Source organism: Oculina patagonica, chromosome 4 (genome assembly GCF_052425735.1).
Source record: "Oculina patagonica isolate OP01 chromosome 4, crgOcupat, whole genome shotgun sequence".
Classification (NCBI taxonomy): domain Eukaryota; kingdom Metazoa; phylum Cnidaria; class Anthozoa; order Scleractinia; family Oculinidae; genus Oculina; species Oculina patagonica.
Genome location: NC_135761.1, coordinates 56,076,457 through 56,092,334, shown reverse-complemented (window position 1 = coordinate 56,092,334; position 15,878 = coordinate 56,076,457). Strand labels below are relative to the sequence as shown.

At 37.9% G+C, this 15,878-nt stretch overlaps 1 protein-coding gene across 1 annotated transcript in view; it reads left to right on the top strand.

Moving 5' to 3' along the window:
- Positions 1-15,878, top strand: part of LOC144650785 (uncharacterized) — a 130,754-nt gene that overhangs the window by 102,590 nt on the left and 12,286 nt on the right. The window contains exons 129-144 of the mRNA XM_078510528.1: positions 126-173; positions 645-991; positions 1,343-1,583; positions 1,924-1,971; positions 2,444-2,790; positions 3,157-3,397; positions 8,568-8,609; positions 8,916-9,256; positions 9,892-10,129; positions 10,777-10,824; positions 11,317-11,663; positions 12,716-12,956; positions 13,089-13,130; positions 13,488-13,828; positions 14,432-14,669; positions 15,791-15,838. Coding sequence (XP_078366654.1) covers positions 126-173; positions 645-991; positions 1,343-1,583; positions 1,924-1,971; positions 2,444-2,790; positions 3,157-3,397; positions 8,568-8,609; positions 8,916-9,256; positions 9,892-10,129; positions 10,777-10,824; positions 11,317-11,663; positions 12,716-12,956; positions 13,089-13,130; positions 13,488-13,828; positions 14,432-14,669; positions 15,791-15,838 — 3,198 coding nt within the window. The remainder of the gene's footprint in view (positions 1-125; positions 174-644; positions 992-1,342; positions 1,584-1,923; positions 1,972-2,443; positions 2,791-3,156; positions 3,398-8,567; positions 8,610-8,915; positions 9,257-9,891; positions 10,130-10,776; positions 10,825-11,316; positions 11,664-12,715; positions 12,957-13,088; positions 13,131-13,487; positions 13,829-14,431; positions 14,670-15,790; positions 15,839-15,878) is intronic.

Here is a 15,878-nt window from a genome sequence, read left to right as displayed (position 1 = left end):
ATGCTCTCGTTTCTTACTAAGCAATTTACCCCATTTAAACTTAAAACGGTACATTCAAAAACGTATATACTGTTTTACATCCGTTTTCAAAACTAACAAAAATGGATTTTTTTATTTTCAATTAGCACCACCTCCTCCTACAACACCAACACCAGCTCCTACAACTCCATCAGGTATGTGGTACGAATTGGTTTGCAACAATTTTTTTTGCGAATTTCCTTGTTATTTCACTTGCAAACATTCCAACAAGATATATTGTACGATAATGTATTCATTATTTAGCTTTAGTAATGTGAATTTCATATTTGCAGAATACTTTTTTGATCATACGGATGTTAAGCTTGGCAATAGCTATATGTGTCACGTGCACTTTTAGCATTGAATGAAGTAACATTTGGCTGTTAGTTTCCCTGACAAGCACGGCGCATTTGATAAGTTTTAATAATGTAGGGCTTATTTTTCATCATTGACTTACCTTTATCTACTCTGCCAATTTCATACTTTTTAAAAAAGGCATAACTCCAATGATAAACTTTGAGGCCGTCAAGTAATTATATTTGCACATCGGAATTTCCTTAGAGATAAAGAGCAGTTTTTACATTTTTTATTAAAGTAACATACCATTTGCTCGTTTCACCAAACAGGTGGTATTTGTCCAATCACTATGGATACCACATTTATTATTGGTTCGTCTGCGACTGCTTGTACTGGTCAAAACTGGAATCGTGTCTTGAGCTTTGTCAAAGATTTGGTCAGTCATTTTGGTGCATCACCATCTGGAAGTCACTTCGCACTTATACCATACAGCACTGATCCAGAGTTGGTTCTCAAATTCAACTCTTTAAGTGCCTCTCAACTCAGTGTCTCGGAGGTCAACGGCCGGGTTGCTGGCCTAAGCTGCCAGGGAGGTGCCAATCGAATTGATAAAGCTCTGGAACTAGCTGACAAGGAGGTGTTGACATACCCAGCTGGCATGAGAGATGTTTCAAGGGTAAACTCATTTATCAAACCTTTTTGCCAAAAGTTGTATTTTGATAAGGTTCCCACATATATTCGTCTATATCACTCTGTTCTTTTTAACAACAACATAACTAATTTGAATGTCTTTGTTCTTCCGTTGACATCTCACCTTTGGCCTATAAGTTAGATGCAATTGGTGCACCATCTTTTCATTGTGCGATAAAGATCATTAGCCACCATGCATTTGCTTTTAAACAAATATAAGCCCATAGAAATAACTTAAGACTGACTTTCAAAGGTAAGGATTCATCAATCTCATTATTTTATCTTCAATTCTCATTTATTTATGTGTTTTATTTGTTACTTTTTTTCTGTATTGTAGCCTGTTATTGTAATCACGGATGGAAAGCAAACAACTGACCAAGGACCGTATACCCCTCTCGACCAACTCTCCTCGCGTCTACGGAACAAAAAAGCAAGTGTATTCGTTGTGGGTATTGGCGACAGTGTTGACAAGTCAGAACTTGAAAAAATCGCAACTTCACCAGCTAACGTATTTACAGTCAAATCGTATGACGACTTGCGTGACAGAGTTCGGCAATATAGGACTGGCATTTGTATAGGTATTGTTCAAAATATCGTTCTTGTTACTTAGTTATACAGAGATTCATTTAAAAATTCATCTTTTGTTATCTTCTTCAATCTGTTCATTTGTTACGAGGCCGAGAGAGAACTTCATTATGTCAAACTCACTTCTAGAGTTGTACCCAGAAAAATATGAAGCGAACAATGTAACTAACTGAATCTTCCCTAGCGATTTTTTCACTATTAAACAAGTCTATTCTCTCGTTTCTTACTAAGCAATTTACCCCATTTAAACTTAAAACGGTACATTCAAAAACGTATACTGTTTTACATCCGTTTTCAAAACTAACAAAAATGGAATTTTTTATTTTCAATCAGCACCACCTCCTCCTACAACACCAACACCAGCTCCTACAACTCCATCAGGTATGTGGTACGAATTGGTTTGCAACAATTTTTTTTTGCGAATTTCCTTGTTATTTCACTTGCAAACATTCCAACAAGATATATTGTACGATAATGTATTCATTATTTAGCTTTAGTAATGTGAATTTCATATTTGCAGAATACTTTTTTGATCATACGGATGTTAAGCTTGGTAATAGCTATATGTGTCACGTGCACTTTTAGCATTGAATAAAGTAACATTTGGCTGTTAGTTTCCCTGACAAGCACGGCGCATTTGATAAGTTTTAATAATGTAGGGCTTATTTTTCATCATTGACTTACCTTTATCTACTCTGCCAATTTCATACCTTCAAAAAAGGCATAACTCGAATGACAAACTTTGAGGCCGTCAAGTAATTATATTTGCACATGGGAATTCGCTTATAGATAAAGAGCAGTTTTTACATATTTTTATTAAAGTAACATACCATTTGCTCGTTTCACCAAACAGGTGGTATTTGTCCAATCACTATGGATACCACATTTATTATTGGTTCGTCTGCGACTGCTTGTACTGGTCAAAACTGGAATCGCTTGTTGAGCTTTGTCAAAGATTTGGTCAGTCATTTTGGTGCGTCACCATCTGGAAGTCACTTTGCACTTATACCATACAGCACTGATCCTGAGTTGGTTCTCAAATTCAACTCATTAAGTGCCTCTCAACTCAGTGTCTCGGAGGTCAACAGCCGGGTTGCTAGCCTAAGCTGCCAGGGAGGTGCCAATCGAATTGATAAAGCTCTGGAACTAGCTGACAAGGAAGTGTTGACATACCCAGCTGGCATGAGAGATGTTTCAAGGGTAAACTCATTTATCAAACCTTTTTGCCAAAAGTTGTATTTTGATAAGGTTCCCACATATCCGTCTATATCACTCTGCTCTTTTTAACAACAACATAACTAAGTTGAATGTCTTTGTTCTTCCGTTGACATCTGACCTTTGGCCTATAAGTTAGATGCAATTGGTGCACCATCTTTTCATTGTGCGATAAAGATCATTAGCCACCATGCATTTGCTTTTAAACAAATATAAGCCCATAGAAATAACTTAAGACTGACTTTCAAAGGTAAGGATCTATAAATCTCATTATTTTATCTTCAATTCTCATTTATTTATTTGTTTTATTTATTTGTCATGTTTGTTACTTTTTTTCTTTCTGTATTGTAGCCTGTTATTGTAATCACGGATGGAAAGCAAACAACTGACCAAGGACCATATACCCCTCTCGACGAACTCTCCTCGCGGCTACGGAACAAAAAAGCAAGTGTATTCGTTGTGGGTATTGGCAACAATGTCGACAAGTCAGAACTTGAAAAAATCGCAACTTCACCAGCTAACGTGTTTACAGTCAAATCGTACGACGACTTGCGAGACAAAGTTCGGCAATATAGGACTGGCATTTGTATAGGTATTGTTCAAAATATCGTTCTTGTTACTTAGTATAGAGATTCATTTAAAATTCATCTTCTGTTATCTTCTTCAAGCTGTTCATTTATTGCGAGGCTGAGAAAGAGCTTCATTACAGTCGAAGCTCTCTTAACGGACACTCTCGTAAGCGGACAGCTCTACTTACGGCCGCCTTGTTTGAAACCCCGTTTTAACTCCCATACAAACTCTGTATTTTCACATTCTCGTAAGCGGACATTCCCGTAAGCGGCCACGGACACTTTCAGAGATTACGACCTAGAAATGTTCTTTGTTTTCAAGCTCCCGTAAGCGGACACCCCAAAGAAAATTCTATTAACAACCGCTGTATCTTGTTTTTATACCTTCACATCGCCGTTCGTCACAATAACTTTACAGTGATTACAGATTACAGTACCATATTTCAGTGTTGTTTCGTCGTCATCCACGTCAGGTTAGATTTCGAAACACCTCTTACATGCATATAAGCATTATGTTAACTGGGCAAGCTCCCGTAAGCGGCCATCTATCCCCTAAACCTCTAGTGGCCGCTTACGAGAACCATTTTCGTAAGCGGCCAGCTCTAGTTGCGGACACTTTTTTCGCGTCCCGGGGATGTCCGCTTACGAGAGCTTCCACTGTACTGTCTTTGATTGGTTTTGGTTTACTAACAAAAATGGAATGATTTTACTTTGAATTAGCACCACCTCCTCCTACAACACCAACACCAGCTCCTACAACTCCATCAGGTATGTGGTACGAGTTGGTTTGCTGCAAACTTTTTGGCGAATTTCCTTGTTATTTCACTTGCAAACATTCCAACAAGATATATTGTACGATAATGTATTCATTATTTAGCTTTAGTAATGTGAATTTCATATTTGCAGAATACGTTTTTGATCATACGGATGTTAAGCTTGGTAATAGCTATATGTGTCACGTGCACTTTTAGCATTGAATAAAGTAACATTTGGCTGTTAGTTTCCCTGACAAGCACGGCGCATTTGATACGTTTTAATAATGTAGGGCTTATTTTTCATCATTGACTTACCTTTATCTACTCTGCCAATTTCATACTTTTAAAAAAAGGCATAACTCGAATGACAAGAACCTGCAAGCAGTTTATAACCGTGCGATTAATGTGTGACCACCTCTTTCAGTTCTTTGGCTAGAAAGGCACAGCGCCGGACAATAAAAAATCTTTAGAAAAGCAGTCACTTGAGAAACACACAAGTCGTGCTTGTGTGAGTCACTGATTGTGCGTGACTTGAATTTCCTTCACCGCGTCATCTTTTGCTTTTAAAATCCACATGCCTAGCCGGCTAAATGCCTGCTTACGCATGCAAATAATTATTTTGTTTCGAATGTTCAATAAAATGTACCCAATCCAGTTCATGAATGGCATTAAAAAGAAGTCCATTTCACGCCAAAATAAAGAGTAGACTAAGGCCATCCTGATGTATTTCTCCGTTTAGCGTCGTTCGACGAGCTTTTGGAAGTATAAATAGAGCAAACCTGACTGCACAGGTAATTCCCCTGGAGCGATGACGTGTATTCCGTACCTTGACACATTCTTGCTGAGCTTGCAATTTACGTTTCGATTCCAAAATAAACTCAAAACAAATATTGGAATATCCAGAAAACAAGTCGCTGTTTTCCAATATTCAACACGTTCCTGGTAAATTGTACGACTTGTACTCGCTCCGAGCCAAACGCCTGAATAACACCAAAATAAATATTTCACACAAACAGAGCGCAGAGTATTCGTAAATATTTTTTAAAATAGGTGAATGATTATTTATAGCTACAGGCGAGCGATCGCATGTCATGGGTCTGACGTAGCGGTAGTATAAAAATAGCTTGGACATGTCCAAGCGGTCTTTGGTTTCGCCATGTGGTTCTTCAGTCCTCTCTTCTGGTAAAACACTCGAATGTCATGACACACAAATATACATTTCACTCTAAACAGAGGGCAGAGTGTTCATGTTAAACGAGTGATGATCGCCAGTAAAACATCAAATCTTGCGTGACCGTGACCAAGAGCCGGCTGGGCCGCGTGGGTCTGGAACGATTTACCGACAAAACAAAAACGACAACGACAACGACAAAATGCCGGCAAAATTATGAACCGGCTGCGCACGGTTAATAAACTTTGAGGCCGTCAAGTAATTATATTTGCACATCGGAATTCGATTATAGATAAAGAGCAGTTTTTACATAATTTTATTAAAGTAACATACTATTTGCTCGTTTCACCAAACAGGTGGTATTTGTCCAATCACTATGGATACCACATTTATTATTGGTTCGTCTGCGACTGCTTGTACTGGTCAAAACTGGAATCGTGTCTTGAGCTTTGTCAAAGATTTGGTCAGTCATTTTGGTGCATCACCATCTGGAAGTCACTTCGCACTTATACCATACAGCACTGATCCAGAGTTGGTTCTCAAATTCAACTCTTTAAGTGCCTCTCAACTCAGTGTCTCGGAGGTCAACGGCCGGGTTGCTGGCCTAAGCTGCCAGGGAGGTGCCAATCGAATTGATAAAGCTCTGGAACTAGCTGACAAGGAGGTGTTGACATACCCAGCTGGCATGAGAGATGTTTCAAGGGTAAACTCATTTATCAAACCTTTTTGCCAAAAGTTGTATTTTGATAAGGTTCTCACATATCCGTCTATATCACTCTGTTCTTTTTAACAACAACATAACTAAGCTGAATGTCTTTGTTCTTCCGTTGACATCTCACCTTTGGCCTATAAGTTAGATGCAATTGGTGCACCATCTTTTCATTGTGCGATAAAGATCATTAGCCAAAATGCATTTGCTTTTAAACAAATATAAGCCCATAGAAATAACTTAAGAATGACTTTCAAAGGTAAGGATCCATCAATCTCATTATTTTATCTTCAATTCTCATTTATTTATTTGTCATATTTGTTACTTTTTTCTGTATTGTAGCCTGTTATTGTAATCACGGATGGAAAGCAAACAACTGACCAAGGACCGTATACCCCTCTCGACGAACTCTCCTCGCGTCTACGGAACAAAAAAGCAAGTGTGTTCGTTGTGGGTATTGGCGACAATGTTGACAAGTCAGAACTTGAAAAAATCGCAACTTCACCAGCTAACGTGTTTACAGTCAAATCGTATGACGACTTGCGTGACAGAGTTCGGCAATATAGGACTGGCATTTGTATAGGTATTGTTCAAAATATCGTTCTTGTTACTTAGTTATACAGAGATTCATTTAAAAATTCATCTTTTGTTATCTTCTTCAAGCTGTTCATTTGTTACGAGGCCGAGAGAGAACTTCATTATGTCAAACTCACTTCTAGAGTTGTACCCAGAAAAATATGAAGCGAACAATGTAACTAACTGAATCTTCCCTAACGATTTTTTTCACTATTAAACAAGTATATACTCTCGTTTCTTACTAAGCAATTTACCCCATTTAAACTTAAAACGGTACATTCAAAAACGTATATACTGTTTTACATCCGTTTTCAAAACTAACAAAAATGGAATTTTTTATTTTCAATCAGCACCACCTCCTCCTACAACACCAACACCAGCTCCTACAACTCCATCAGGTATGTGGTACGAGTTGGTTTGCAACAAACTTTTTTGCGAATTTCCTTGTTATTTCACTTGCAAACATTCCAACAAGATATATTGTACGATAATGTATTCATTATTTAGCTTTAGTAATGTGAATTTCATATTTGCAAAATACTTTTTTGATCATACGGATGTTAAGCTTGGCAATAGCTATATGTGTCACGTGCACTTTTAGCATTGAATAAAGTAACATTTGGCTGTTAGTTTCCCTGACAAGCACGGCGCATTTGATAAGTTTTAATAATGTAGGGCTTATTTTTCATCATTGACTTACCTTTATCTACTCTGCCAATTTCACACTTTTAAAAAAGGCATAACTCGAATGATAAACTTTGAGGCCGTCAAGTAATTATATTTGCACATCGGAATTTGCTTATAGATAAAGAGCAGTTTTTACATATTTTTATTAAAGTACCATACCATTTGCTCGTTTCACCAAACAGGTGGTATTTGTCCAATCACTATGGATACCACATTTATTATTGGTTCGTCTGCGACTGCTTGTACTGGTCAAAACTGGAATCGTGTCTTGAGCTTTGTCAAAGATTTGGTCAGTCATTTTGGTGCATCACCATCTGGAAGTCACTTTGCACTTATACCATACAGCACTGATCCAGAGTTGGTTCTCAAATTCAACTCTTTAAGTGCCTCTCAACTCAGTGTCTCGGAGGTTAACAGCCGGGTTGCTAGCCTAAGCTGCCAGGGAGGTGCCAATCGAATTGATAAAGCTCTGGAACTAGCTGACAAGGAGGTGTTGACATACCCAGCTGGCATGAGAGATGTTTCAAGGGTAAACTCATTTATCAAACCTTTTTGCCAAAAGTTGTATTAGTATGATAAGGTTCCCACATATCCGTCTAAGATTTTTTTTTTTTGGATTTTTCTCACTCTGTTCTTTTTAACAAGAACATTACTAAGTTAAATGTCTTTGTTTTACCGTTGGAATCTGACCTTTGGCCTATAAGTTAGATGCAATTGGTGCACCATCATTTCATTGTGCGATAAAGATCATTAGCCACCATGCATTCGCTTTTAAACAAACATAGGCCCATTGCAATAACTTAAGACTGACTTTCAAAGGTAAGGATCCATAAATCTCATTATTTTATCTTCAATTCTCATTTATTTATTTGTCATATTTGTTCCTTTTTTCTGTATTGTAGCCTGTTATTGTAATCACGGATGGAAAACAAACAACTGACCAAGGACCATATACCCCTCTCGACGAACTCTCCTCGCGGCTACGAAACAAAAAAGCAAGTGTGTTCGTTGTGGGTATTGGCGACAATGTCGACAAGTCAGAACTTGAAAAAATCGCAACTTCACCAGCTAACGTGTTTACAGTCAAATCGTACGACGACTTGCGAGACAAAGTTCGACAATATAGGACTGGCATTTGTATAGGTATTGTTTTAATATTGTTCTTGTTACTGAGTATAGAAATCCATTTCAAAATCATCGTCGTTTATTTTAACCAAATTTTACCTGTTTTTGTTCCATGTTATTTTTAAGACGCATCTTTTAACTTTCGTTTTACTTTTTATTTTCCATTTTAGCGCCAACTCCACCGCCAACAACAGTTCCACCAACACCAAAACGTAAGTCAAAGTTATTCGTTAACGAAACCAATGAAAGGTGAAGTGCCTTGTAGAAGCCGAAATGTTAAAACTGTTAGTTTGTCTTCTACTGTTGATTGCAAAAATTACCCAGAGACGTTAGTTTATGACGTTTTCCCTGTAGAACTGGAAAACGGATCACTTTGTTTGCGAATACAACCGCCTTTAATCACTCCTTTGGGCTGCCATAACCGGCAAACTATATCTCAACAACAGTAAATCAAATGTTATTTGTGATCTTTTGCACTCAAGACCACTACATCTCTAATTTGTTTATTTGTTTTGCAGCTTGCAAGGCCACAGCAGATGTAGCATTCCTTGTCGATTCATCTGGGAGCATTGGTCGCTCAAGATGGCCATTAATGTTAGACTTCTTGAAAAAAGTAACTGACGTATTTAACGTTGGTCCTGATGGTACTCACATAGCTGTAGTTGCCTACAGTTCTAACGCAGTGGTAGAGTTTAAATTCAACACCTTGTCTGGAGCGCAAGTTACAGCAGCTGAATATGGAAAACTGATTGACAGAATACGATTTCAGAGAGGCTTTACTTACATTGACAAAGCTCTAATATTGGCTGATGAGCAGGTGTTTACGACAAGCGGTGGAATGAGGCCTGGTGTGTCACAGGTAAGAAATTACTGAACATTCGTTTAAGTGGTTGATAAATGCTGCGATCACACTTGAACGAAACTAATGTGGAGTTTCAGGAGAGATTGGAAGGAAGAGGTATCTTCAACTGTTATTCGGTGTTACGACTTGCTTTAAGCTTGCATTTTCTCTTGCTTCATGTGTGAAGAATGTTAACACAAATACAAGCGCAACCGCTAGCAAGAAAAGCGAAACTTTTTTGCCATTTTTGAAAATATTTCACTCAATTTGATGGCTTTTCCGTACGTCCAGATTTGGCTATAAATCCGTGACACATTTTCTAAATGCAGGACTGTCTAAATTTGGTTATCTTTTTTGACTCTTGATCGAGCGACCCATGTTTCAGCCCTGGCCGGATTATTGTGTTCCTACACAGCGTCCGTCTTCCCACGTAGTATAATGCTAGCAATTTGTCATGGAAACCAGACAAATTCTTGGTGGCTTAACGACGATGGACTTACATCCTGTCTTGGACAGTAGAAATATTTGGTGGAAAATGGAATAAGCTTTGTCTAATCCGTATGCACACTGTTTAACATCATATAGTTCTCTTCTCATCTGCACTACACCTAATCTTTTCAGACTGCTCAACTGTTTATTTCAATTCCCAACAGGTCGCTATTGTGATAACCGATGGAGAACAGACAACAGCTCGAGAGTATACACCTTTGGACATCGCATCTAAGAGAATCAAAGATAAGGGAGTTGAAGTGTTCGCTTTAGGTATTGGAAGTAATGTTAACAATGATCAACTACGGCAGATTGCAAGTTCCAATGACAACGTGTTCACTTCTACTGGATTTGAGGACCTCCTTAAGGTCGTGAAGCCAATCGTGGAAAAGTCTTGTCCAAGTAAGAGACATTTGGTATATACAAGGCTAAAAATGGATAAAACAATTAAAATGAACCGAACGTTTTCGACATGTTTGTCATCATCAGGGTGTCTCAACAGTAACTGCCGTGAAATTTTAACTTTATGAAGGCTTTTATTAGTTCTGCCAAAACACTTATCCCCTCGTGTTCCATAATTAACATCTTCTTTCTGATGAAAAGGGTCTGGAACACAATTCCAAAGAGTTAAGTTTATGTTGGGTGCGGGATAAAGCGCTAAAAAATTACATATGTAAACAAAAACTGCTCTTTATGAAGACACCTGAGGCTCTCATAAGTAATCAGACTGACTACAACGACTTAAATATTTCTAGTATAAAAACAGTTAATATTGAAGAAGTGGTTGCAATGTTAAATAAAATGTTATAAAGCAAGTAGGATAGTGACGACGGCTCAAAGTGTAGACAAATGCTTTTTCTCCAAGCTCTTAATCTTTTCGTCAAAAAATAACCGGCATATAATTTTTTTATGAATTTCGCTTTCGAAGGTTTTTTCTTCGAAAGTTTTTTTTTTTAACTTGAAAAGGTGCAATAAAAAAAACGTTTATACTGTTTTTCATCTGTTTCGTTTTCAAAACTAAAAAATTGGAATTATTTTATTTGAATTAGCACCACCTCCACCTACAACACCAACACCAGCTCCAACAACTCCATCAGGTATGTGGCACGAGTTGTTGTTCGACAAACTCTTTTTGCGAATTTCTTGTTATTTCAGTGACAAACCCCAACAAGATAAAATGTACGATAATGTATTAACATTTAGCTTTAATAATGTGAATTTCATATTTGCAGAATACCTTTTGATAATACAGATGTTTACTTGGTAATAGCGATATGTTTCACATGCAATTTTAGCATTGAATTAACTGTTATTTGGCTCTTAATTATCCTGACAATCGAGGCGCATTTAATTTTTGATACGTCTTTATGAAGACCTTTTCTATTAATGACCTGCCTTAATCTTTCCTGCCAAATTCATTTTTTTTAACAAAGGCATGTTTTGAATGATACCTTGGAGGCCAGCAATAACTATATTTCCACGCCTGAGGTCAACTAAAGAAAAGCACTTTTTCCTTTTTAAAGAGTAACATGTTATTTACAAGTAAACTACATTTTGAACGTGTTATTTTCTCTTCTTTCACCAAACAGGTGGTATTTGCCCAATCCCTATGGATACCACATTTATTATTGGCTCGTCTGCGACTGCTTGTACTGGTCAAAACTGGAATCGCTTGTTGAGCTTTGTCAAGGATTTGGTCAGTCATTTTGGCGCCTCGCCATCTGGAAGTCACTTTGCACTTATACCATACAGCACTGATCCTGAGTTAGTTCTCAAATTCAACTCATTGAGTGGCTCTCAACTCAGTGTCTCGGAGGTCAACAGCCGGGTTGCTGACCTACGCTGCCAGGGAGGTGCCAATCGAATTGACAAAGCCCTGGAACTAGCTGACAAGGAAGTGTTGACATATCCAGCTGGCATGAGAGATGTTTCAAGGGTAAACTCAATGCTTATACCTTTGTCGTAAAAGAAGTATTCATCCCATTGTTATGTTCCGACCCATCCGTGTAAAATGTTTTATATATTCTGCTGGCACCAATTTTTTAAACACAGGATAATTACCAATACCACCAAAAAATGCAATTTGTGTCCCTTTAGAGATGTCAACTATCTATCATTCTGGCCCCAGTTGTTCAACGGGTGGATAACGCTATGCACCGAATAAATCACTATCCGGTGGATAGCGAAGTAGGTTTTGTATAACAGTTATCCATTGGATGCAATTTGTAACGGAGCTCCATGGTTAAGGAAATTTGGTAAAGCTATATGAAGTCAAAAAAGGTTTCGCTATCAAGTGAGCGAACGCCCTCCCGTACAGACTTTTGAGTAGGCGGAGAAAAGTCACAGGGCAACCCGAACGGGGTGGGGGGGAGAATGCCATCTTATCATACCCCTACGAACGTTTACGTCGGCTTGTTCGTATAATATTGGACATCCATGTCATGGTCAATTGACAGCTCTCAAAACAAGGAATCTGCAAACAAGTATCACATGACCATATCGCGTGCTCAGGTTAACGCCTCATTGAAGTCATGTGTTTTTTTCCATTTTTACACTTGTATCGTGGGCTCGAATCTTATTTTTTGTTTAGGGTAATGACAGGATTTTGTAAGCACAATTTCTACTATTGGAGTTGATTTATTTCGGCTGTGGATCTTTCTTGAGAAGTATACGTTTAATAACTTCAATAATAGTATTTTCAATGAGAGTATTTTCACAAAATTTAAGAACCAGAAAATAAGTGTGGAACTCCGCATTTAGGGCTTGGCTAGATCTATATATTACTATAAAAGATGTTAATTCCGGGATGTAAAAGTGTTGGTCATCCTAGATAAGGTTTTAGAAAAACTGATTTGGTTTCTCCAATGGTGATATTTATTGTTTGCTGCCTACTGATTCACTTCTTTCCACTACAGTTACTATTTTTTACTAATTCTCATTTATTTATTAGTTTTTTCTATTTATTACTTTTTCATGTCTCTATTGTAGCCCGTTATTGTAATCACGGATGGAAAGCAAACAACTGATCAAGGACCGTATACCCCTCTCGATGATCTCTCCTCGCGGCTACGGAACAAAAAAGCAAGTGCGTTCGTTGTGGGTATTGGAGACAATGTTGACAAGTCAGAACTTGAAAAAATCGCAACTTCACCAGCCAACGTGTTTACAGTAAAATCGTACGACGACTTGCGAGACAAAGTTCGGCAATATAGGACTGGCATTTGTATAGGTATTGTTTTAAATCGTTCTTGTTACTGAGTCTAGATATACAATTAAAATTATCTCTTTTTTATTTTTTAACCAAATTACAGCTGTTTTATTTTATTTTTGACTTTTCTTTATTTCTTATGTTCTATTTCAGCGCCAACTCCGCCGCCAACGACACTTCCACCAACACCAAAACGTGAGTCAAAGTTATTTGTTAACGAAACCACTCAAAGGTGAAGTGCCTTGAAGAAGCCCAAATATCAAATCTGTTAGAAGGTCTTCTACTGTTGATTGCAAAATTACCCAGAGACGTTATTTTTGGACGTTTTTCCTGTAGAACGGGAAAACGGATCACTTTGTTTTCGAATGCAATCGCCTTTAAACACTGCATTTGCCTGCCGTAAGCAGCAAACTATATCCCAACAACCGTGAATCGCATGTTATTTGAATGTGATCTTTTGCACTCAAGACGAATTCTGGTATAAAGCACTGTTGCTGTGTTGAATTTGTCAAAAGGATAATTTTAAGGTAATGTTCTTTATTTGTTTTGCAGCCTGCAAGGTCACGGCAGATGTGGCATTCCTTGTTGATTCATCGGGAAGCATTGGTCGCTCAAGATGGCCATTAATGTTAGACTTTTTGAAAAAAGTAACTGATGTATTTAACGTTGGTCCCGATGGTACTCACATAGCTGTAGTTGCCTACAGTACTAACGCAGTGGTAGAGTTTAAATTCAACACCTTGTCTGGAGCTCAAGTTTCTGCAGAAGAATATGGAAAACTAATTGACAGAATACGATTTCAGAGAGGCTTTACTTACATTGACAAAGCTCTGATTTTAGCTGATGAGCAGGTGTTTACAACAAGCGGTGGAATGAGGCCTGGTGTGTCACAGGTAAGTAATTACTGAACATTTGTTTAACTGATTAATAAATGCTGAGATCACACTTGAGCAAATTTCATGTGGGAATTGAAATGCGAGGTATCTTCAACTGTTATTCGGTATTCTGATCTCGTAAATGGAGAATCTGTTTACACGCCGAAGTGTAACTAAGGTAGGCTGCAAAAATGAAAAACGCTTACGCCTGGTTGACACGTGTGACTCGAAGAAAACACGTGTCAACTGCCTCGACGCAAATAGAAGCGCTAGAAATGAAGAATTGTCCATTTTTAACCTGCTTTGCGCTTGAATTTTCTGTTGCAACACGTGTAAAGAATGCTAAGGCAAAATTAATACAAACGCAACTGCTAGCAAGCAAAGCAAAACTTTCCTGCCATCTTTGAAAATAATTCACTCAATTCAAGTGCATTTTCCGTACGACCACATTTGACTAAAAATCCGTGACAGTGACTCTGGATCGAGCGACCCAGGTTCCAGCCTTAGCTGGGTTATTGTGGTGTATTTTCTTACACAGCATCTCTGCATCTGGTGGTTAAACTACAATGTACTTACCTCCAATCTTGAGATAGCTCAACTGTGTATTAAAATTCCCAACAGGTCGCTATTGTGATCACCGATGGAGAACAGACAACAGCTCGAGAGTATACACCTTTGGACATCGCATCTAAGAGAATCAAAGATAAGGGAGTTGAAGTGTTCGCTTTAGGTATTGGAAGTAATGTTAACAATGATCAGCTACGGCAGATTGCAAGTTCCAATGACAACGTGTTCACATCTACTGGATTTGAGGACCTTGTTGATGCCGTGAAGCCAATCGTGGAAAAGTCTTGTCCAAGTAAGGGACCTTTTTCTCAACAGTAACAGACGTGAAATTTTATTTTTACAATGTGTTTTATTTTAAGGTAGTTCCCTTGAAATAGAACTGCTCATAGATTTCCAACAAACTTTGCCAGTTGGTTGTTTACCTTAAGGGAAGTTAAATTTTGAAATAAGAAAGGGGGGTCACCGTATTCGTTTAGGAGCAGGAAGACCTAGTATTTACCATATAATTCATTATATTTCCTTTGCGAGTACTGGCAAAGTACACTTTGTCGGTGATAATATATTATTCTGCCATAGAAATTGATTTGTATTCCTTTTATAGAAAGAATTTGATCGTTACTTTCGAGCTAAGGGAAAAAAATGATAGGTCACCGATCTCGTTTACGAGAAAACGATGATTTCACTCTCGCGCGAGCCACGCCGCATAGAAAAGAGCCGCCATTTTTTATGTGCGCGCGCTAATTACGCGTAAAATTCTGCGCAGTAAGGATGCGCAGTGCAATACTAGAGAATTACCTTAAGTAATTTTAGACTTAATGAGTCACTTTTGCCAGTTCTGCCAAAACACAAATCGGCCCCTCGTATTGCATAATTGAAATCTTCTTTCTAGTGGAAAGGGTCTGGAACACACTTCCCAGCAATTAAGTTTCTGTTGGGTACGGGATTAAACGCTAAAAATTAAAAAAAAAATTAAAACTAAAACTTCCCTTAAATCATACTGACTACAATGACAAGGATATCTATAGTTGGTATAATGTGATCGTCCAGGTGAGAGTAGTTCTGGAAAGAACTGTTGTTGGTGACTCATGACGTTTCGACAACCTGAGCAAAAGTCATCTTCAGATGTTATTAGCTATAATACGCATTCCAAGTTCGTCAACAGTAATTGGCCAGTTTCGATCCGTCTATTCTTAATCAAATTAATCATTTACGTCGTGAAGAAGTCGTTTGTAAAGTGCCTGTAGTTGTTAACATCTGTTGATCGCCTATCAGTACTAAAGAAGTCTATACTCCCTTTCCTTAATAACCAGTTTACACCCTTTCAACTTGAAAAGGTAAATTAAAAAACGTATATACTGTTTTACATCCGTTTTCTTTAACTATTAAAATTGGAATTATTTTATTTTGAATTAGCACCACCTCCTCCTACAACACCAACACCAGCTCCTACAACTCCACTAGGTATGTGGTACAAGTTGTTTTTCAAAATTTAGCTTTAGAA